This window comes from Cavia porcellus, unplaced genomic scaffold, assembly GCF_034190915.1.
Source record: "Cavia porcellus strain 051 isolate PalLab524CR breed Dunkin Hartley unplaced genomic scaffold, mCavPor4.1 scaffold_8, whole genome shotgun sequence".
In the NCBI taxonomy this organism is placed as follows: Eukaryota; Metazoa; Chordata; class Mammalia; order Rodentia; family Caviidae; genus Cavia; species Cavia porcellus.
The window spans coordinates 28,527,309-28,552,156 of NW_026947491.1; the positions used below are offsets into that span (position 1 = coordinate 28,527,309).

The 24,848-nt window shown below is 39.5% G+C and overlaps 1 protein-coding gene across 3 annotated transcripts in view; it reads right to left on the reverse strand.

Moving 5' to 3' along the window:
* Nucleotides 1–24,848, reverse strand: part of Pkp2 (plakophilin 2) — a 79,473-nt gene that overhangs the window by 22,313 nt on the left and 32,312 nt on the right. For all 3 annotated transcript variants that reach the window (XM_003466762.5, XM_063254534.1, XM_063254535.1), the window contains 2 exons: nt 14,760–14,967; nt 7,709–7,886 (listed from right to left, as the gene is read on the reverse strand). In XM_003466762.5, coding sequence (XP_003466810.2) covers nt 7,709–7,886; nt 14,760–14,967 — 386 coding nt within the window. The remainder of the gene's footprint in view (nt 1–7,708; nt 7,887–14,759; nt 14,968–24,848) is intronic.

Consider the following 24,848-nt stretch of genomic DNA (forward strand, 5'->3'; position numbering starts at 1 on the left):
AGTAGTTCTGATTAAGATTTCCAAAGAAGATTTTTTGTGTCAGAAAATACAATATATAAAACACACCTCCAATTTAAATGGTGCAGAGACATTTTTCTTTAAACATTAAGAGGTTCTTGGACAGACATTCTTGGGCCTTTCTTTTCCCAAGACTCAATTTTTTTTTTTTTCTTTTTCATTTTATTCGGTACCGGGGATCGAACTCATGACCGCCTGCTTCAAGGCAGGTGCTTACGCCGCTGAGCTAAATCCCCAGCCCCCCAAGACTCAATTTTTAAGATAAGTGATGCTGAAAGACTAGCAAAAATATTTCTCTTGATATAGTAAGTAAAAAATGATTCTTCCATTTCCTTTCATGATTCTTCTTTCTCCATGCCATCCCTATTCATGTGTTTTAACAATTATCCAGAACTGGGCGCAAAGTAGCAATCAGTATTTATGGATTGATGGATGAGATAGAAGAATTTATGGGTGCCTGAGATGGTGACACGGATTATAATCCCAGAACTCTGGGAGGCTGAGGCAGGAAGACTGCCTGAGTTTAAAGCCAACACCCAATCAAAATTGTGCCCCGCAATGGCTGAGGCTCAGCTGTGGAGCATTTGCCTAACATGCATGAGAGTTTGGGTTTAATTTCCAGTATTGGCTGTTTGCAAAGGGAGGAAGGGAGAAAGAGTTCTTTAGCAAAAAGAAAGTATGCAATTTCTGTAAGGGATAGTTTGTAATCTGGGCTGGTGTGTAAGGACGTGAACAGGGTCCTGGACATTTCATCTCATGAATATGGACCTTAGCAAGGCGTTTGCTTGGTTGCTGATGTGCTACTTGGCAATCCCAATGAAGCAGGTACTCTTAAAAAACACTGTTTTCAGGAAAACTCTAGGGGTGATCAAGTGAGCATGGCTATGTTGGTTTTGATTTGTGGATTTGTTTGCTTTAGTTAGTTAATAAAGCAATCATTATTAAAGTTAAGATCTTGGGCTGAGTATTTAGCTCAGTGGTATAAGCACCTGTCTGGCAAGTTCAAGGTCATGAGTTCGATCCCTGGTACCACCAAAACCAAAACCAAAGTCAAGATCTTATTTACCCATTTAAATGCAGCCTATACCTTTTAAAATTACTTAAAGACACATTTACAAAGAATTTAATTCATTAAAACACACATTTGTTTATATATCTAAAATAACATGAGATGTGGTTATGACTGATACTGTAACAGAGTTAGAACTTCTGTCCCTTCTATTATTAACATATTTCATATTGCTGATGCTTAGATAACAGATGGAAAGTTTAAATAATTAGCCAAGTAACTCAGGTTAAAGTTGATGATTCAATTGTCTATGTTTCAGGAAAAATCATTCTCTGGGTTGAGCTACTTGGATAACTACTTCATTTCCATTTTGTTTCTCCTATCTCACCTAACATTATTCTTCTAATTTTATGGTAAATTATTTTCCAGATGTAACTGCACTTAAGATTATGACTTTGAAAAAGTCATTTCTGTTCTGCCTTTGGGAACATAGTCTCAAAGAAAAGAAAGCTTATCTGGTAATTAGGGGAACTAGACCCTCATTTAATTATCTTCATAATTATCTGGGATTATACATAGGGCTAGGCTCAACAAGTCCTTTTCTGTCTTAAGGATTCAGAAGAGTAGATGGGTGAGCAAAGGTAACTGGAAAGAAATTGCAACAAAGCTCCTTGGTATCTAGAAATACATAAAAAATGAAATTTGCTGTATTGTGGGTGTTGGAGAAGACAGATGTAAGTGAATCTGTTGAACATTTACATGGATGGCCTAGGAGTGCAGCTCAGTGGGGAAGCACTTGCCAAACATGTGGAAGACCCTGGGTTTGCTCCCTAGCACAGCAAAAACCAAAACCCAAACAAAACAAAACAAAATTTAAAAAAAAATTTACACAGAGACACTCTTTCTCAGTATGGCTGGTTTACGTATTCCAAATAAAATTGCCTTTAACCCACAGCTAATTAAGAATAAGACTGATAGTGGCAGCTTTTCTTTGGGAAGGCAATTTATTTCCCCACCTCAGCTAGATTCACAGCGAACAGGGCAATGGAAGCTTTTAAAGAGACAGGTATAAATTTCAATAGCTATAGAAGGCTGTAATGATAATGAAAGGGTATTATATGTTCATCATGGTGCATTTACTGCCCATGTTGCATGGGGGAAGTGAAGTGTGTGTGAGTCATCTATAGGTACAACACCTCACTCGTGGCCTTTGCGCCTTGGCCAGTGTACACAGACATGAGTACACTTGAGGAGAAGGCGTGTGTTTGTAGTGTGCTGATAGTGTGTGTCATTTTATCCCACGATCCTGAACAAAATGACAAGTTCTTGGATGACTTTCACAATGCAGATGATAAGATTAAGGCTGCAGTTTTATAAGCCCGTCTCATAAGTAAATGGTTAACCAACTGTAGTAACTCAGAAAATGGCTTTTTCAGGTCACACTTTTCCTATGACTTTTGAAAAACAGCAATGGGCTGGAGACGACAGGAACATTCCAACCCCGCTTTGCCTTTTCATGGCTCCTTAGGTAAGACTTTCTCAGAGACATTTTCCAATCTCCCAAGCAACTCCAAGCCTCCATGGATCTGCTCATCCCTGTCCTGCACTTCTGATCCCAGCTACCTCTTTGCGTACCTTGTTATCGCCTCTTTGGGAGTCCGTCTTTTCCCAAACCCCAAGTTACTCCTGGGTGAAGACAGATCCCACGCCTCTGAAATTTTGGAAATCTAAATAGTGGTTTGGATGCAGCAGGCAGTTAATAAGTACTCCAAGAATAATGACAGGGTTGGATAAGAGCAAGAACACAGGCCGAGCAGTGGGAAAGGCCCAGAAAGGCAGGACTAGTTGCCATTCTCAAATTTCTGATAACTGGTTTTATAGTTGTCTCTGCTACTTAATTTCCTCAACTGAGGAATGCGGTTGTTAATGGAGGCTGCCTGGACATGTTTGTGTTTGGCCTAAAGTGTTTCCCAAAACTTTCAGTCTCACTGCTCTTGGGCAAGGGTTTTTCTATTTCCTGGTCAGAGGGAGCCCCACCACTGGACCTGGTCTTCTACCCGCTTGCTTAGGTGCCTGCTGAAGGCATTTTAATGTCTTACCTTGAAATGCTTCCATCTTTTGCCCTTTAGGAAAAGACTGGTGGAACAGGAGGGTAGAAAAAGATGGCAGGAAAGGAAAAGATGGGAGGAAAAAAACTGAACTGTGATATGGAGGAATGGAGAGGTAATGATTGGTCTACGGCATACATTCCAGATTTACCCCTAATAATAACCACCAGTTTTAATTATGCTACACTCAAAGGTTTCCAGTCAGTGAGATGGGAGATACAAGTTCAACAGACAGGTCACAACAACTCTCAGGATACTGCAGCTAGGAAGCACAGCCTGAAGCCACCCAGATAGGAAAGAAGGATCTTGACCTAATGTGCGGCAGCAACTAACTGCTTTCCTTGTAATGTAAATTCTATGATTCTTACAGAAATCTCTTGAAATCTGAGATTTCTGGAAGAGTATACTAATTGCAGTCAATTATCAAATATTTTTTAACTAAGTTACAACTCCAAGTAAATTAAGACAGTTTGGAAAAATAAAAAGGATATTTATCAGAGTTTTTCTATGAAAGAAAAAACAAAAAGAAAATGTTGAGGACTATTAATAACTTCCAAGATAACATAGGAATTATTATTATTATTTTTCTCAGGGATGTTGATGGAGAAAGATGCCTATACTAGTTATTCACATTTTGATATTAATCAACTAGTAGAGACTCAGTATCAGCATTATGCAGATAAATGTTTAATAACCAAATTTCTGGAGTTAGGGCTCTGGAAGATCTGATTTGTAACCTTTGCCAATTTCTTAGTAAAATTACACCCATGACAGCTGGTTTCAAGCTACAACAAGAGGTCACTAGAGTTACTGAAGAAAAGCCAACGATCATTCACTCACCTGCTCCAACACATCATTTTCTCCTCTCCTAACCTGGATTTTACTTTCGTAATGTTAGTGTAACATAAAATCTGGGTCACCTGGTAGTGAATGACTTCAATCATGAAGGGCATGTAGCTCTGAAGGGACCTAAGAAAGCACCACAGCCTGTGGAAATGCCCTGCAGGCAGAGGGCTTCCTCCTGCACATGATGAGCTGATGCCAGATTAACTTGGGCTCTCTAATGGCACTGGTCTTTTCAAAGGATGCCATCTCTCATCACAGCAGCTCCTGCCTGGCAGAGCTGCAGCCATAGCCACAAATCCATCAATAAATGTGGTACCCGCAGAGCAGCTTCCTGCAGTAATAGCATGGTACACAGACCAGGAACCATCCCGGCATTGAGCTCAATCAAGGGAGCAAGTCACTAGGTATATGTGATTGAAGGGACTGAACCAAACACAGAGCCAAAAAAACACTGCTCAGGCTACCAGCTAGGTTCATTGTTGGCTCTAACTCCACAGGGTGAGGTGGTGTTGCTCAGAAATATTTGTAGCATTTAATATATATGCTAACATCTGTGTTCTTTTCTGGGAGTGGGTGGCTGTTCTGGGGATTGACAGGGGATTTGCACTGAGCTGCATCCCAAGACCTTCTTAAAATGGTTTTTGAGACAGGGTCTTGCTAAGGTGCCCAGGCTAGGCTCAAATTTAAGAACCTCTTGCTTCATTCAGCTGTCCAAATTGTTAGGGTAAACAGCATGCAGTCCCTTGCCTGGCTTGTGTGTGTGTGTGTGTGTGTTTTATGTGCAACTAAGACTGACTCTTATTCATACTGCTTAATATCTGCCTTAAAATCTTTTTAGATTGAACTGGTAACAAAAATAAGCAACTACCCAACAGATACCTTGACATCACTTACTGAGAACTCCCTTAGAAGCTTTTCTTACATTGTGACATCCTAAATAGTACTCCAGTGGTTGTCACACCCAGTATGACATCTGAGTGGTCCACGGTGCTGTCTCTTCCCTTGGAAAGATTCCCACTTCAGTTCTCGCCCTTTGTGTCTTCTGTTATATGACTGAAATGCAGTTCTGAGATCCATTTGTGTGGAAAACGAAAATATGGAGATGCTGACATAGTGCTGTACCAGAACTGAGGCACACTATAAATTGCTTCCTGCCCTGAGACACTGGGAGACTGAGGAACTGAGGAGCTGCCTGTGTCAGGGGTTTGTGGATCTGTGACAAAGACCAGTGTGTCCAGATTAAGGGCTTTGGACAAGATGACAGATTTTCTTGATTTGAATTCCAGGTCTGTTTACTACTAGTATCTGTACGATTTCAGGAAAAAAAATCACATGCTTTGCTGAGCCTAAATTTCCTCACCTAGAAAATAAGGAAGACCTATTGTACGAGACAGCTGCTGAGGATCAACTGAGAAAAATCTCATGGAGCATTCAGGACAGTTTCTACAACTTACCACACACCACATGTTAGCGATTACTGTTACAAGTTAGCTATCCAGGTGAAATAAGAACGATGTTTTAGTAGCCATGTGCACTATAGTACTCCATTTCTCTGATTCTTGCTATATACAGGTATTCTGCTTTTGGAGTCAGTCAGCTCAGTGGTTCGGTTTACACTGCAAACACTGTTTAAACTGGTGTCATTCTAACTGAAGTAGGTTCGGCATTTTCATATTCTAGGAATGTCTGCTAGGGAGGGTGTTGCTTCCCCCACTGTGTGTGTTTTCTGCTTCTTGTTCCTAGGTGGAGATCAGAGGATGAGATTTGTAACTTACATGTTTGCCTTTGGAGTTTCACCTTCTCAATACATCTTTCCTGTTAATACTATAATTTTTCTTCTTCATACAAAACTTCTGTTTCTGCCCTCCACAGTAGCTAATTTTGCTTATAGAAGGATAAATTAATTCTGTAACACAACTCTAAGAGCACCCACAACCAAGCCTTCATCTATTCCTTCCAGCCTTGCACTATCCCCAGATTTGACGACGCACCCACTCACCACGTGTTTTCATTTGCTCACTGAATCTGAATAGTTTATGCCAGAAACGCTATCCATATTAGAGATAGAAAATTAAAAACAAATGTTTAGGTTTAGCTTTTACGAAGGTCACAATAAATCTAGTGCAAAAAGTGTGTAAATAACTGGTAAAAGACAGTAAAATGGCAAAACAAACCAACACCCCACAGTGGTGATGTATTCATAATTCCTCTTCAAATCCTTAGGAACAAGCAATGGCTTTTGCTGGAGAAGCTGGAAAATGTTTCATGGAAAAGGTAGAACTTTGTCCTTGGCATTGAACCCACTGGGAGAGAACAGAAAATATTTACCAGGAAAATAAAATAAAGCCCTGACTCTGAAAGTACCCGTGACATCTGGGGAAAAGCAAGTACTGGGGTAGTATCTGAAGTATATTTGTGAGGAAAAGATGGTCAAAAAGGTTGCAAGTCAACTGAAGAAGCCTGCAAATGCTGTCAGGCACTAAAGTATCTTTTTTTATTTTGTTTATCCAGCAAGTATCTAAGCAAGAGTTGCTGCCTGTGATTCCAGTATCTGCTCAGCAGGAAGACTTGTTTGACTTTGTAGATAATGAGCCCAGTGTTTAGAAAGAAGAGCAAGCATAAATGAGACACATATGGAAAAGAGAGTGGGGCCCAGAGGGGCCGAGTTTCTGACCTGCTCTTAGGCCATGACTATTGGTCCATCTCCTTCATTTCCACAAGTGACCTTTGACATCTCAGCCACATGAGCCAGTGGACCACTTTGGGGTAGCTGCCTTCAACTGGATTGGCTTTTTTTTTGGGGGGGGGGGCGGTTACTGGGAATCAAATTCAGACCTTGCAGCTAAGCTATATCCCCAGCTCACTTGGCTTTAATTTTTTTTTTTTTTGTCTTTTTCCTTTGTGAGTTGAGTTTAGTGGCTGTCATTCCCACCAGAAAGACCCCTGACTGACGCATCCACCTGTTAAAACTTTGTTTTATGTGGAGTAGAAATGGCTGCCCCACAGACAATTTAAGACCCAAAACGGTTTTAAGGGGGTGAGTGCTGGTTCAATCACACACAGGAAGACTACCCAAAGGCTGGCCCATAAGGTGGATTTCAGGGGCCCGTTTAGATAGTTCTTAGGCCTTTCAAGAGTGCAACACTTTGTAACAGCGGATTTCTGGCTCTAGACAGAGTCCAGCAAAGCAAAGCTCTCTCTGCACTTTCCTGCGCTTCTGACCCAGCCAGCTGCTAAATGTCCCACGCTCTTGTCTCTGCAGTACTGCACTGGCACCGCTGACACTGTGGCTCTCCAATGACACCAGGGCTCTCTGACCTCCACACTGCCGGGATTCCCTGGAGGGCTTCTTCAGTGAAACTGCATCAAGTTCCAGGTGATGCTGATACTGTTGGCCCCCCAGCCATGCTCTGAGAACCATGGCATTAGACATTTCATGGTAGCTGGACTCTAGTTCGTGTGCAGTAGTGGCTGTACTGAAAAGTTGCTTAAGGATTTTCTTATTTGTCTTTGTAGTAATAATGCCTTACACAACAGTGGTATTTGATACACATAACTATGTGATTAACTGGAGATTAAACATCTTATCATAACAAATCCTTCAGTTACCATTCATTCCAACAGACTATCTCAAAAAATACACTGCACAAGTAGAGAAGACCTGAAAGGCAGACTTCTCTTGGGCTTTGAATGGGCATGGGGTTGGGGTGGTACTGGGTGGTATTACCTGAGGCATCCAGTGACGTTGTAGAATATATCAAAATCAAGCAAACCATTTGCCTTGGGGTAGTCTCCTTCAGGCCACCCCGAGAAGGGGATGATGATGTTTTCAGTCAGGGTGAGCAAGGCTTCAGTTATCATGAGATTCTTGAGTTTGTCGTTAGAAGACAAATTCCACAACAATCCTAGAAAAGCAAAAAGTTACCTTGAGAACAGCACAGTGTCTCCAAGGACTGCTGGAAAGTCCAGTTAAGGTCATGAGCTCCAGGACTGTGACGAATTATGAGAAAGTGGGAAGGCAGTAAAGAGCCCCTTCCTCAACTGAAAGACCCGTTTAAAGTTCATTAGATGTCAAGAAGTTGAGCCTTAAGAACAACTAAAGATATATGTAGCCTGTGATATAAAATGAGGTAAGTTTAAATTAATCAGGGGTGTGAAGAGAAACCTTTGTTGCTGTTTCTCTGAAATGACCCTGCTACAAAGCTGTCACCACTGGGATAAGCAACTCTGTGCTTGCCAATAGGCCCAGCTAGAACTCAGACATCAGCGTTGTGAAGATTTTTACTTTTCTTCCCTCGACACATGGAAGACTCTTCCTGCATCTTGCTACTCACTACCTGTCACTTTCACCTGACAGTTTGCCTTGCGTTCATAGCAGGACAAGCCCACAGAAAGCATTCTCCCTGCCTGTCAGTGGTAGGCTGATTAATATCACCAACAATAGTCACTGGTGCCTGCCGGATGACAGCACTTAACTTCTCCTAGGAATCTGTGATGGCTGCCTTAAGTATTTCTCTCTGGATGGGCAGCAGAGTTTGGTATCTAATCTACCTGCCAACTGACGTTGTCCAAGTACTTGTCTATGGCTGGAGTCACATTTCGTCACATGACTTGCCCTTTTCTTCTCACTGCTTCACCTTAAAGGGAAGAACCAGGAAAGCCAAGCAGGAAGAACTAAGATAATAGCATGATGTTCTTTTTGGGGTATCTCTGAGATACCACAGACTCAGACTGCAGCTTGGGATTGACAGCATGGAAAGTGCCACACACATTTAGGATTTTTTCTTGCAAACTTGGTGCCCCCAAAATTTCTGACTCAGTGGAAGAAGACCTATGTGCCTACTGCTTGTTACGCCAGGACTTTTGGCAGGTGGTAATGAGGCAAACTTCATAACTCACTGGCACTCAAGACAGAGGAGAGCACAAAGGGACAGAAAGAGCAGCTTTTCTACCCCACGTTCCCATCTCCCAGCACTAAGTCCTGCTTCTTTAAATTGACTGCATGGTTTGTTCCAACAGGAGCAAGAGCACGGGTCCACAGGGAAACCTGCTCCATAAACCTCCATAAAGGTTATGGTTAAGGCAAACATGGCTGAATTTAGTGATGATTTCATCTGCTCAATTTTGCTGAGATAATTATGTAGTTAAAGCTTGGCAGTTTTTGAACCATACTTGTGTTTGGTCCAGCAATCAGAGCACTCAGAGCCTAATGTAGTCTTCTAGGCTTAAATGGTTTGCTTTGGTTGTGCATGAGCAACTGGTTTCTGAAACAGTAACTAAAAATCCATGGCAGCCTGCTATCTGGTGACCAGTGGATTTCTGGCCCTTTCCCTATCAAGCGCATACTTGGAGTCTAAAGTGTCTTCAGCGACAGGTTTTACAGCACAATGACTTCATCTGTAAGAGGCCCAGGGAGGGGGACATAGAGACAGTGACTCACAACTCAGAAGGTGGCTGGAGGCTAGTGGAAAGGCAAGTCTACAGGTGAGGATTAGTTACTACCAAGCTACAAACAGTGTCAGAAAGAAAAGAGAAGGAAAAGAAAAGAGCTTCCTGAGTTCTAAATAAACAAAAGAATTCTCTGCCTGCCAGAGGCTTAAAAATGTGAAGCATAATGACATTTCCTCTTTTGAAAAGGACCACACAGGGCACTCAAAGAGAAACACACCTCAAGATAAAAGCCAGACAGGATTAATTTGAACAAAGGGAATGGAATTTTCCTGCAACAGTCAGTATGCTTTAGAGTCTGACAAGATGTATCATTTCTATAGACATATATGGTCTGGAAAGATTTGGCATGCTTTTTCAATCTTTTTTATTTTAAAGAGAAAACAAATTTCAAAGCTAGATAATAGGAGGATAGCAATGGTTAATACATTGCATATTGTTATTTTTAAATTAGTTACTCAGAGTATAAGATATCGGCACTTAATTGTCCAGACAATATTAACACAAACTCTTTTCAATGAACTAAGAGAAATTCATAGGATAACTACCTTAACTATCTACCTATCTATGTACAATATTTATTTAATTTTTGCTCTCCCCTTCCTTCTTTTCTCCATTCCCTCATCCCATTTTCTCTTTCCTTTTGAAGTTTTTTCTCATCTGACAATAGGTATTGTGCATTTTGGATCCTATTTATTCTTTCAGCTTCTCACACTAGTGAGACAATATGATGTTTACATGTGTGTGCCTGGTTTGTTTCATTTATAAGTAGTCTTGAGTTGCATTTATTTATCTATAAAAGTCTCTGGTTTATTCTTTATGGCTGAGTAATACTCCATTGTATAAAAAGACTGCATCTTTTTAATCCATTCTTTGTTTAATGGGCATTTGGGTTGTTTCCAAGGATTTTCCAACTTTTATTGTAGGAAGCTGTATAGAAATGTCATGGCTGCCAAGTAGCTGGCATGAAGACAAAATGTTTAGTAGAGATTTGGGGGTTTTATATATGTTTCTACATATCACCCCTCTCTGATACACATACAAAATCAGTAAGTAACTAACTACAAACTGGAATCATATGTACAACATTATGAGACAAAGGGCCAAAACCTTTCATACAGTTATTATAAATCATTAAAAATGGAACTACCAGTTAAAAAGTAGAGTGTTTAACACAAAGCCAAAAAATATCAGGTCTAATAAAATAGAACTACATGTTTTTTAGTAACTGAAGAAAGGCAAATGTAAACAGCTAGATAATAGTTTTCTGTGACTATGGGAGGCACAACCAGAACCAAAGAGTGTGAATTCTAAGGAAGGAGACTGCGGCTCATTTTCAAGAAAACAGAAAAACCAACACGTAAGACCAGTTCTATCCCTGGGAAGGACAGAAATAAGTTCATTCCAGACCAAAAGGCTGACAAGGATTGAGTCTGCAATAGCATAAGACTAGCAGTTACCAAAGGAACCCAAAGACAAATTAGAATCACGCAATCCCAGGCCACAATTCTTCCTTCACTGGGAAAACTTTGGAAAGCAAAACAATAAAGAACCAGTTCTTTCATTATGGTCATTTCTTCCTCTTCCTCCTCCTACTTCAATGCAAAGAGGAATATATTTCATGTAACTGTTGCAAGTTTTTCTACAGAAGAGTTAAGGCAGATTTAAAGAACTGTATTTCCTGTCCTAAAGGGCAATATTAATAATATAGATTTCAAATTTCTAAGATCCCTTTATTAATTAGCTATATTTTAAATCTTGCCTGGAATATCAGGCATCCACTGTTGTTGGGAAACTTACCTTGAGCTTGGCAGCTGTCCACAATTAAATACACAGGCACCATGGGTATAGTGACCTACCATCAAAGCATGCAAAGGTCAGCTTTCAGAGAAGCCCTTCCTTCCAAATTCTGCAATGGGGATACATAATGGAAGGATGGTGCTTTAAATGCTTCCCAACAGTGAGTCTGCAACAACTATTGAAGAATGAGAGGATTCTCCAGGTGGTGTGAATGCAAGATAAGAGCGGAGAGGATGGCAGCACAGAGAGCACAGGCTGGCATGTCCTTTAGGATTTCAGACCCTGGGCTAGGAGAACATGAGACACTGCTGATGATTCACACCGTAAAACCTTTGTGGGAGATGCCACAGGGGATAGACTTTGTCTTATAGGTCATAAGGAGAATAAATGGGCAGTGTTTTTATCTCGGGAAGAGCCTCTAAAAGCGGAGCAGAGGACAGATTGGCAAGGCGCTACACTGAATCAGAGAGACCGGGTGAACAAGGCAGAAGCATGAAGAGTCAAAAAGGAGGCAGGCAGAGCTCTCTGACACAAGAGTCTCAAAGCCAGATATTTCCCGAAGGCACATAAAAATGAGTCACTATGTGCATCAAATGAAGGAGGTGGGCTAATATAGCCAAATTCACAGATAAAACTGGCTCATACTTGCGCTTCCCTCTTTACTGCTTGTGTAACTAACTTTGTGCAATTTCCATCTCATTTCTGAGCCTCACACTGATCATATGTTAAATCATCAACTATACTCCCACCCTATATAAGGTTGTTAGGTGAACAGATGAAAGAAGCCCTATGGTAGTGATTATAGGATGGACCCAATCAAAAGTCTAAGACATAGAATGATTTTAAAAAAAGATACACATATTTGATTACTTGCTTTTTGTTTCTAAAGATAGAAAGGTCTACAATTATTTCTGAGAGCCAGAAAGCATTTATTTAGCTCTTCTATTTTCAGAGCTAAAGGGAGGAATTTAGAAGGATTTGTATCAAATGCCAAACAAACTATCAGTTCGGTTCAGTTAACACCTGATGAATACCCATCAGCAGGGAGATTGGCTTGCACTAGAGATCTGGGTACTAGAGATCTGTGTCAGCTCTAAAGATTATCTAAGCATGCCTAGCACTTTCTGGGGCACGGGTGTCACAGAATGTTCTCTGACTTTAGTTTACAATGACCTGTAGGGAAGAGGAAGCTCACCCCAACCAAGCTGTCTAAATCCTGCACTCTAACTCCCATCATTGTACTTCCCAGGTTTCTCCTACATGTCCAGCAGTTTCTTGCCACCTCTTTGCTTTTGAGTAGTGTTCACTTTGTCAGGAATAACGTTCACACTCCTTCGAAACACCAATCCATGGCCTGTCCTATCTTTTTTTCCCCCTATGGTGCTGGCTCCACACATGGTAGGCAAGTGCTCCACCACTGAGCTCCTATGAGGAGAAGAGCCTTCCTTTATGGAATCTTTTCTTATATCAGAATCATCTGTTCAAGGCTTTCTTGTGGTTCATTATTACATTTTAATGAGGAAAACATTAGGCTCTAAATGTGAGGTTTGGTCTTTCGTTTTTACGGCAGCCAGTGCATAGCCTTTCATCTGCAGTATGTGGAAAAATAAAATCGACAGCCTCTCAGGCTTCGGTTCTCAGTGCTTGATCTTGAGAGCTGCTCTGTAAATGTTAGCTCAGTGTTAGCAGATGACTCAGTTTCTACAGATGTTTTCACATAATGGATATGAAAGGAAATCTCTCATGGGCCAGACTCCATGCTGGCAAAAAGGTGGAATGGTACAGCCCTTCCTACTGCTGTATACAATTAAAGTATGGCAAAAGAGGCACCAAAGATGTAGCTCAGGGGTAAGGCACATGGTTAGCATGTATGAGGCCTTGGGTTCAACCCCCAGCACAGAAAATCTGTATCAAAATAGAAAAAGATATGAATGCTAAGTGAGATGTAATGACAACACTTTATAGAAAAAAAAATAAAGATTTTTGTAATGGCATGAAGTCAAAAGTGCAAAATATTTTCAATTTAAAGCAATACGTAGCATTTCTTTTTAAAGCATTTTCCAGAACTCTGTTAATTACTATTATTTAAAAAAAAACTTATTTGATATAAATATAATGTTGAGTAAAATAAACAAGACACAGGCTTAAATACCATATGGTATCTTTCATTTGAGGAAGGCTAAGTACAGAGGTCAGAGACAAAGGAATAGGTCTCTAGCAGATAGGAAGGGGTTCCTAAGCCAAGGGCGGTGGGGGAGGGGGACTAAGGGGGAAGGGAAATAAACAGAATTAAGTTACACCATATACAAGAACCTAATAACCTCAATAGATGTAAACACTATATGCCACAGATATGAGCCGAGATTAATAATATCAATAAAAATTAAAATGGGGAAAGAGGAATTGGTGGGGGGGGGGGAGGAGAAGGAGACCTAAAAAGGAAGCAAACAGTATAATGTACCAGGACCCAAGGTGATTGTAAAATGCACTGCAAACATATACTAATTAAAAAATAATAAAAAAGAAAAAAAAGCATTAACTCCTCTGAGTCTTCGTTTCCCTGACTATAAAACTGAGATTTAATAGTCAATAATACCTTAAATTCTAAAGTATTTGCGATGACTAAATTTTAAAATGCTTATTTGTTGCTTGAATTATTGAGGATAATTATCAGCTTCCCTGAGGTGACATCGGACTGCTGTGTCACCAGTACTGCCTACAGTTTGTAATGCGTCTGGGGCCATGAGCAGAGCTGGAGTGGCTTGTGCAGGGACCACCGAGAACCATCTTCTCTTTGCCAGATGCACGATTTATTTAAATGGAATGAGCCCTCTCCTCCATACCTCCAGGAGATGTTACCACAGCCAGTGCTTTAGCTCTCATCCCATAGCTCAGCTTTCTCATGCACTGTGCAGCAAGGAGATACTTATCTGTCCAAACAGCATGCAAATAGAAATATGAAGCAGAGCTAAACATATGCAGCTACTGGTCTTTATTTCCTTTGGGGGTATTGAAGGACAGATGGGTAGGAAGGTAGCAGTAAAGATGGAGCAGATAGTTTCTTACATTTTGACTGATGATTACATTGACCCTCTATGTGGGAAAGCTATTTAACTCTACCATTTCTTCTTCTTTGTACAAATCCACCAAAATGATTGTTGAGTAAGTAATGAAAATAACTGAGTGTACTTTCTGTTAATTTCCTTTACAACAGTTTAGACACCAGTACCATGTAAAGACCCTACATGTTCCCAAACTATAAACTCGGCTGTTAGTGAATGTGTGTACAATTGGCACATAGTGAATCTTATTAAGAAGCTTCAGAATATTTTCTCCTTCAGAAAAAAGAATGTAGATGTGGCTTGATTCTGGGATCTAAGCCAGTGGGTAACAAGGTTGCTTTAAAATCATCTCTTGGATAACAATGAACCTATCAATCATCCACTCCAGGAAATTTAAGAAAAACACATGACCTAACACATTTGGCTGGGCCACCTGCGACCTGCCCTTCAAAGCACAATAAGCCATACCTGTGATCTGCTTTTTAGTCTCCAAGTCTCGGGTCTGCTTCAGCACTTGCAGTAGCCGGGGCACCCCGTTTAGTTCAGCGACCTCCAACTTGTTGTCGTTATCTTCAAACACCAGGTTTCTCAAGGCCCCACATGCAGCACGCTGGACATCTTCATTCTGAACTTTGAGCAACGTCAGAAGCTTGGGGAGGCCACGCAGCTGATAAACCTGAAGGAGAGGACGCAGATTTCCAATACTCATGAGTTTGACACAACATTCAACCTACTATGACCAGATGAAGTTTCCAGGTATTGAACGTGATACCCATCAGTCAAAAGCTCTATGTGGCACAATCAGAGACTAACCTTGCACATTACATGCTTGCTGTGAGGCAGTGCCTGTCATCAAGGAGCTTTAGGGAGAAGGTTGTAGGGGAAAAGGGTGGGGGAGTGATCGTCCTACAGGGAGAGTCAAGTGAGGAGAACCTCAGCATATCAAAAAAGATCGCTAGGGTCTGGGGAGTAAGGGAGACTTTCGGGAAGAACACCAAATTACACAACTGCTTTTTCCAGAACAAAACTTTATGAGCAATGTGTACTGAACAGAAATCACTTTCATCGATAGTAGAATAAAAATTCACTTATTATGGCAATCTTAGCAGCAGTGTGAGCTAATGCCAAATGCAGGTTATTTTTCTAATCAAAGTGGTTCCTATTGCAGCCTTTTGTTCTTTCTTTTTTTCCTTTTCTTTTTTTTTTTTTTTTTTTGGTTCTGCCTTTCCTCCAGCTTCTTGCACTTTTTATTTGGAAACAAGATCTTGCTAAGTCACTAAGTTGCCCGAGCTGGGCTTGAAGTGGCCATCCTCTTGCCGCCCTGGCTGCTGGATTACAGACATGTGCCATGGTTCCTAGCTGCAAGTCCTCAGGGAGTCAGTTAAGGCCACAGTGAACATCCCTTTCTGATGGAGCCCCACCTGTCAGCAGCCCGTGCTGGGGAGCGGCTATGCACCTGGCTCAATGGCCTACATCCATATTTTCCTTATATCCAGTTCTAGCGCTTCTCTCATAAAAGCATAAATGGCATTTAGAACAAAGCCTCCCCATCTTACATAAATATAACCCTTTGTCAGGTCTAGGGAAAAGACAAGCGAGGCAGGAACAAAAACAAGGTTGTGAAACGTTCGAAATGACAAAATAGTTTGCAAGATGATCCTTTAGGAGGAAAGTACTTTTAACAAATCTGAAACATAAAGCAATACAAATTGTACTTAAAAACCCATAGATATACATACATAATAAGCATATATATACTAATAGAGTATTGTGTGACCTTTCAGAGGAAAATACTCTTTTGATAGTTTTATGGCATCATTGCTACTAATAAGGAGAAGTCTACTTCTACTTATCAGCTTCCTTCACAGGAGACATGTGCAGGACTAGGGATGGAGACCGTCTATAACGAAAGCCGTTCTACATACATTAATGCTAATGGTAAAGATTACTTAGCTATCCATTAAACCCTGATCAATAGATCATCTATTTGACTGCCTCTTCTATTCTCATTATTTACATTTTTAAAAGCAAAAGAGCACAATTTATGTGAAAACCACTTATAATTTACATGTCTCTCTAATCTTTCCATTTTATTTCACAGTAGTTAAAGTAAGCTAAATTCATACTTCACCAACTTCATGAATGCCTGCCTGACCCAAGCTACAACTTATAGGCTGCCTTCTTCAAAATACGACGTGAGTGGCTGAGTGGCTCTAGTGCCCTGGGGATTAGTGAGGCATGGCGTGCAGAAGCCCTGTGGCTTGGTGGGGTTCCTACACCCTTTCTCCTCTCTCTTCTTGGATTTCAGCACTACCTTCAGCCTGGAGAGAAGGCACCTGGGACTCATGGTGCTCAGATAAACGCTGACACCCCTTAACCCCCTTATGGATTTACCTACTGTGGAAGTATCTCACTCCTGAGTGTCTTATCCCAGGTTTAAAAAACAGCTTTAAAAACAGTTTAAAAAACTTATCCCAGGTTTAAAAAACAGCTTTAGGTTGCATTTATGCAAATAGATACATATCACACTAAATGTAAATTGGGGGCACTTTCCTTCTTGGTATTAACTAGAGGCTTGGGAGATGATGGATCCTGAACACATTGGGATCCAGACACGCAGCTGTGGCCGGAGACATTTGCCAAGTTTCCTAGTTAGAGTGAACCCTCTGAGGGTTTTCCCCACTTTGAGGAAATGAACAAACAAATGAAAGACTAATATAAATGTTACAGAACTCCAAAAAGGCATCCATTTCTAAATTTATGAAAGGGCAGAGTCGCCTATCAGAATTTTAACTTGATCCTCCTCCTGCCAAGCAGATGACCAGTCAAAGACGGGCTTTCAGGAGGCAGTAAGCACAAGAGGGGTTGGCCTGCAGCCCCACAGGCCTCTCTGCTCATTGTCCCCCGCTGCCCATCCTTCCCACCCCACTTTTCTCCTGGCAAAGCCCTACTCATCCTGTAAGATCCAGCTCAAATGTCACCATCATGAAATGCCACTCCCTTCCTCTCCTTTCCCTCCCATTAGAATTAATCACTCCTCGTAAATTGGTCTAACCTTTCAGGAAGGCAGTTGGCAATGTATGTCAAAAACCTGTAAAGTACTCACTCCTAGGAACTTTCATCCGGAAAATATTTGAAGAGTAGACATAGACGAGTATACAAAAACAGTAACTGCATTATTTGTAAAAATGAGAAATGGCTAACAGAGAAGATTGGTTGACAGCTGACACAGAGCTGTATGTCACAGCCTCCATGGGGGATGCAGGGCAGGGTTGGAGCTGATGGATGCTTTCTGACACACGGGAACCACATAGGTTTGTAGTTGTGTGCTGCACACAGTGGTGTCCCAATGCATGGCAGCTACTACTGATATCACTAAACTGTCACTGTGAAACTGAGGTTTATATAATGTTAATGGATAATGTTATGGGATAATGATGACGCTATTTTAAAAAGGGAATAAAAGATATTTGCATTTCTACTTGTAAACATGGGCATAAAGAAATGAGATGGGAGATTTGGAGGAAGTGACGAAGGTATGTCACGAACGGGACCTGCTATTATAAATAAGCACGGGATGCATTCATTCATGCTTTAAGAATTATCTATAGGGGCTAGGGATTTAGCTCAGCGGCATAAGTGCCTGCCTTGCAAGCAGGCAGTCGTGAGTTCGATCCCTGGTACTGATTAAAAAAAAAAAAAAAAGAATTAACTGTAATAATCTTTGTTTTTGTTGTTGTTTCTGGCCTTTAACTCTGGATACTCCCAAGTGCTGGGATTACAGGTATGTGCAATACACCTGAATTAAAATTTTTTAAAAATTCCCTCCCAAATCACAACAAACAAAGCTACAAATTCAACTTGATTAAGGATGTGTAAATAGATGAATTAAAAATTAGAGGATAAAACAATGACAGTGGTGGGACTGTAGGTCTGCTTCTTTTTCCTTTTGTACTTTAATTTCTCCAACTAGTCTTATAGTAAGCATTTACTAAACATATATGGCAGTTGCTATACTTCTGTTCTAAAACCAGAAGCAGATATGGAAACAAAACTAGTTTTAAAAGGGTCTTACAGACTGAAGAGATCTGCCTTTTACCTTGTAAGTTACTGGAAAGGTCTCCTTGGTGCTGGAAGGAGACCGGGTAGGGGATGGGTAAGCAGAGAGACAGGGATATGCATGAGGAGGCACTGGATTAACAGATGACAGTGACAAGGAGGGAACAGCAGTGCAGAAGAGGGAACAAATATATGTGCATATTTGAGACATTTCCAGGAGCGTCTTTAACAGGACTTGGAGTATGACAGTAACCAAAGCTGAAGGTTCAAAGACTGTTCACATTCTAGTGTCAGACTACCTGAATGAACTACCATTTATAGAAAAAGCAAATACGGTTGGAACATCTCTAACCCAAAATACAGAATTTGTTGTTTTTTTTTTTTTTTTGTCTTTTTTCGTTTTTACCGGTACCAGGGATTGAACTCACAACTGCCTGCTTGCAAAGCAGGCGCTTATGCCACTGAGCTAAATCCCCAGCCCCCAAAATACAGAATTTGAAACACTCCAAAGTACAACATGTTCTCAGCACTGACATGATGCCACAAGTAGAAAATTCCATACTGCAATGCTTTGTTTCATGTTCAAAAAATTTGTATAAATTACCTTGAGGCTATGAATATCAGGTGTATATGAAACATAAATGAACTTTGTGCTTAGAGTCAGGTCACAATCCCAATATACCTTGTTATCTATAAGTACATGGTCCAAAATCTGAAAAAAATCCCAACTTTAAAAAACCTCTGCTGCTGAGTATTTTGGATAGGAGATATTCAACCTTTAATACATTCTGAGTCATTATTTCTGGTAGATGACACACCATTCTCTGACTGTATTCTCTTGATGACTCTTTGTAGTGGTACAATTATTCCCATTTTACAGCTAAGAAAGCTGAGGCTTGGAGAGGTAGACTATCTTGCCCGAGGTCACCCAAGGTAATTATGTTGTGGGCTTCAAACTTACCTCTGAGAGACTCCTGAAAGTCTGTGCTCAGACTACTAGCAATCTCACCTTACAACTCAGCAAGAACAAGTTTAGGGCGGATGGACAATAGAGCAAAAAGCAATAAGGTAATATGTCCATTCAGATGAAGTGACGTTGAGCCTAGTGGTAATGTCCAGGAATTGGTGGGCACGTGATGTGGACCCCGGGGAAGAGATATCAGCTGGAAACCATGAGTTATTAGTAACTAGGTCACAGAGGAAGCCAGAGGAGGGCATAGGTCAGGAGGTGGGCCCAGGAGGACATCAAAGGAGCAGGAGTAGCTGAGGTACAGGCAGAAGATAAGGTGGCCCACAGAGGCATCTTGGAGGAGCCAGAGAGAGGGAAAAACAACCCAGGAGATTGTGAGACAATGGGACATGCTTTAGAAAGGAGAAAGGGGGCCGGGGGTGTAGCTCAGAGGCATAAGGGCCTGCAAACCAGGAAGGAGAAAGGAGGCCAAACGCTCAGTACTACTCAGGTATAATAAGGACTGAAAAGTTGCCACTGGTTTTTAAATTGTTATGGTTTAAAATTTTTGCTGTATGTACAAATTACAAATGTCTTTCATACATAAATTGAAAACTGTATCATCAGGCTTAATATTAGCAACATTTGTCAGTGGTCTTGGGTTATAACATAATTCCTAGATTTTCTACTAAATACATTCACTTTTAGCTTTAAGATAATTTTCATATATTTTTATTCTCAGAAATCAGCCTCTGCTCTACCTTTACCACTCTGTAAGAGTTAATGGTTAGAAAATTAAAAATAGAGCTGGGTTGGGGGTGCAGCCTCCGGGAGGAGAAACAAGAGGGTGACAAATCGGAGCCTAACCTGAGCAGTTTAAGTGATTAAGAGCTTGTCTCAAAATTTAAAAAGATTAAAATTAGGACTGGTGGCCAGGGATACAGCTCAGCAGCATATGCCTGCCTGGCAAGCTCAAGGTCCTGAGTTCAATCTCTGGTACAAAAAATAAATAAAACAAAACAAATTAAAATTAGGACTGATAATGTAGTTTAGTGTGAAAGCCCTAGATTTAGTCTTTAATTCCACAAAATAAGAAGAGTTACAAGCACAGATTTAATTCTATGTGTAACCAAAATATTTATAATCAAATTAGTAACTTAAAATGTAATAGAAATGTAACCTAACTTAGGTTACAAAAGAAAAATTAAAGTAACTTCATATTAAAAATGAAAACACAAATAATAAAAGCCAGTTTTTAAAAACTTGGAATAGAAACAAATTTAAACAAAGGACCAATTTCTAGCCCAATTTTGTTGATTCACTACAGCATCTTTTAAAATCCTTAGTTGTTCTTCCCATAGAATAAATATATAGGTAAAGAGTCAGAGAGAAATAGTCAACAGTTACATAGCTTTTGAAAGAACAATCTGGATTAAGGATATATTGTTTAAAACAACACCTTGTATACATATGCCCTGAAGAAAAATACTGACAAATCTGACTTCATAAGACCGTAAATAGGATAAAATAAAGCAGGACAAAATTTTTGTCATTTATATCACAATGAATTAATGTGCCAATGATAGGCAAAGAATTATCTACATTAAAAAACACACTTCATGAATAACCAGTGGGTTACAGTTGAAATTAAAGAAGAAATAAAACAATACCTAAAGTACAATGAAAATGCAGATACTACATACTGTAACCTAGGGGACGCAATGAAAGCAGTCCTACGAGGGAAATATAAAGTAATAAATAGTCACATAAAGAAAATGGAAAGAACACAAATAAATAACATAATGCTTCATCTCAAGCTTCTATAAGAGCAAGTCAAACCCAAGGCTCATAGATGAGAGGAAATTGTAAAGATCAGAGCAGAAATTAATGCAATTGAAACTAAAAAAAAATTACAAAGAATTAATGAATCAAAGAGCTAGTTTTTTTAGAGAATAAACAAAATTGATAAACCTCTGACTAACCTTATCAAGAAAAAGAAAGAAAACTCAAATCCATACAATAAGGACTGAAAAGAAGGAAATTAATACAGATCCCATGGAAATTCAAAAGATCAGGAACACCTACTTAGAGAATCGCTACTCAGGGTGGAAAACACAGAGGAAATGGACAGATTCCTAGGAACATATGAACTACCAAAGCTCAATCGAGAAGATATAGCAATTTTGAATAACTCAATATCAGCTACTGAAATCGAAAATGTGATTAAAAACTTATCAACAAAGAAAAGCTCAAGTTCTAATGGATTCATGGCTGAATTCTACAAGAAATTTAGACAAGATTTAATGCCAGTACTCCTTAAACTCTTCAATGAAATTGAAAGAGAAGCAGTCCTCCCTAACTCATTCTTGGAGGCAAGTATATCACTCTGATAACAAAACCAGAGAAAGACCCAATCAAAAAGAAGAACTATAGACCAATCTCACTAATGAACAATGATGCAAAGATTCTCAATAAAAGATTGGAAAATAAAATGCAGCAAATTATCAAAAAAGATTATATACCATGACCAAGTGGTATTCTAGGAATACCAGGAATTTATTCCAGGAATTTATTCCAGGAACGCAGGGATGGTTCAACATATGCAAATCAATAAATATAATACACCATATCAACAGAACCAAAAATAAAAATCACATGATCATCTCAATAGACATAGAAAAAGCTTTTGATAAAGTCTAACACCTTTTCATGATAAAAACCCTACAGAAATTCAGAATAGATGGTATGTACCTCAATCTCATAAAGGCCATCTATGACAAACTAGCAGCCAACATTATACTAAATGGACAAAAACTGAAAGCCTTCACACTAAAATCAGTAACAATACAAGGATGTCCATTATCATCTTTCTTCTTCAATCAGATAAGAGGGAGAAATAAAAGGGATAAAAATAGGAAATGAAGAATTATCATATTTGTAGGTGACATGATACTTTATATACAAGACCTCAAAAACTCCATTAAAAGACAGCTAGAGGTAATAAACAAATTCAGCAGCATAGCTGGATACAAAGCCAACACTCAAAAATCAATAGCATTCCTATACACCAACAAAAAACTCCATGAGAGAGAAATTACGGAAATATTGCCTTTCACAACAGCATCTAAAAAAATGAAATACCTAGGATTCAACCTAACCAAGAATGTAAAAGACCTATACCCTGAAAATTATACTACTCTAAAAAAGGAGATTGAAGAGATATTAGAAAATGGAAGAATACTTCTTCCTTTTGGTTAGGAAGAACCAACATTGTGAAAATGGCCATACTCCCAAAACTGTTACACAGATTCAATGCAATGCCCATCAAAATACCATTAACATACCTTACAGATCTAGAGGAAATGTTCTTAAAATTCATCTGGAAACAGAAGAAACCTAGAATAACAAAGGCTATTATACTGGGCAACAAAGGCAAGTCAGGAGGCATATCAATTCCTGACTTGAAACTATACTACAAAGCCACAGTAGTAAAGTCTGCATGGTACTGGCAAAGAATTAGACCTGAGGATCAATGGAACAGATTAGAAGATGCAAACATAACTACAAAGACACTCAGCCACCTTATATTTGACAAAGGAGCTAAACAAGTTCACTGGAAAAAAAAATAGCCTCTTTAATAGTGTTGGAAAAATTGGCTTTCCACATGCCAAAGACTAAAAATAGATCCATGCCTATCACCATACAGTAAACTAAAGTCAAAATGGATCGAGGATCTAAGTATTAAAACAGAAACACTAAATCTACTGGAGGACAAGGTAGGTAAAAATCTTGGAGACACAGGGATAGGGAGAGAATTCATGAATAAAACACAAACTGCATGGGAATACTTCAATGAATCAACAACTGGGATCTCATATTACTAAAAAGTTTCTGCACTTCAAAAGAAATCACCAGCAAAGTGAAAAGAAAAACTCGCAGAATGGGAAAGAATTTTAGCCAACAATCCCTTACACAAAGGACTTATATCCAGAACATATAAAGAACTGAAAAACAGCAAGCCCCCCAAATTCAAAGACCCCCTCCAAAAATGGGCATTGGAGATGAACACACAGTTCTCAGATGAAGATATACAAATCGCAAATAAATACATGGAATGGCTGCCATCAAGAAAACAACTTATAACAAATGCTGGTGAGGATGTCGAGAAAAAGGAACACTTCACAGTTGGTGGGAGTGCAGACTGGTGCAACCACTGTGGAAATCAGTACGTAGATTCCTAAAAAAACTAGGATTGGAAGTTCCATTCAATCCAGTTATTTCTCTCCTGGGTATTTTCCCAGAAAAATTGAAAAGGCCATGTCACAGTGACACATGTGCACCCATATTTATAGCAGCACAATTTGTGATAGCTAAATCTTGGAAACAACCAACATGCCCATCAATCGCAGAGTGGATGAAAAAAATGTATTTTTATACAATGGAATATTATTCGGCTATAAAAAGGATGATCTTGAGGCCTTTATAGGTAAATGGAGACAACTTGAGAATATCCTCATCAGTGAAATAAACAAGACTCACATTAGTAAATATCACATTTTCTCTCTAGTATAAAAAATAATAAGAGCTGGCAGAATAATGGGATCCACAAAGTATAATAGATATTGTAAAAGTGAAAGGGAAGGAAAGTGCTCTAAAGGATATAATGGTATGTATAGTGTGTAAGATGGATGACCATATTACTAAATTTCTATTAGATCATTGAACAGAAGAGATTGAACTGTTAGTGTTTGAGTGCCTAGCCACTTTTTATGCTTTGATTTTGTAACTTTAACAACTACTGTTAAGATGACAATATACAGTGTATCAACTAGCAATTTTATGATGTTATTTTTTTTAATTCTGTATTCTTTTTGCTTGTTTTCCTATTTTTTAAAATTTTTTTCTTTCTTTAAACAAAATTTAAAAATTTTTTTAAAAATTGCAATAAAAGAATTACTGCTATTCAAAAAATAAAATAAACACACTTCAATAGAAAAAAATAGACAACAGATTAAAAAGACAATCGATGGAACAAATACAAGATCAAAAAGTATACTTATTAATTAAAGAATTGTGAATAAAAAAATATCAGTAGAGGCTCTTTTGTGTGGTCTTTACTTACATGATATATATAACCACATTCGTTCCTGTAAGCAGCACTACACACTAAGAATCAGATTACTGATGGCCAATGATATCTCTGCAGACACCAGAAAGACAGAAGGTGGAGACCACAGAGAGACTCCCAGAGGCTGTGGCACCAGGAAGAGGCCATGGGAGCTTTGCATGCCTTCCCCACATACCATGCCTGACACTTCTCTTCATTGGTATTCTCTGAGCCATCCTTAGCATAAACAGGGGTGCTCCCCTGAGTATGTGAGTTATACTAGCAAATTAACAGAACTGGGCAAAGGAGCTAAGAGAACCCATGTACATAGCCAGTCACAGAAGCACAGGGAAATACCCCGTGGCTTGCAGCGGGCTTTCAAATTAGGAGAGGGACAATTCTGAAGACCAGGCCTTCAACCAGCAGGATCCGACGCTATCTC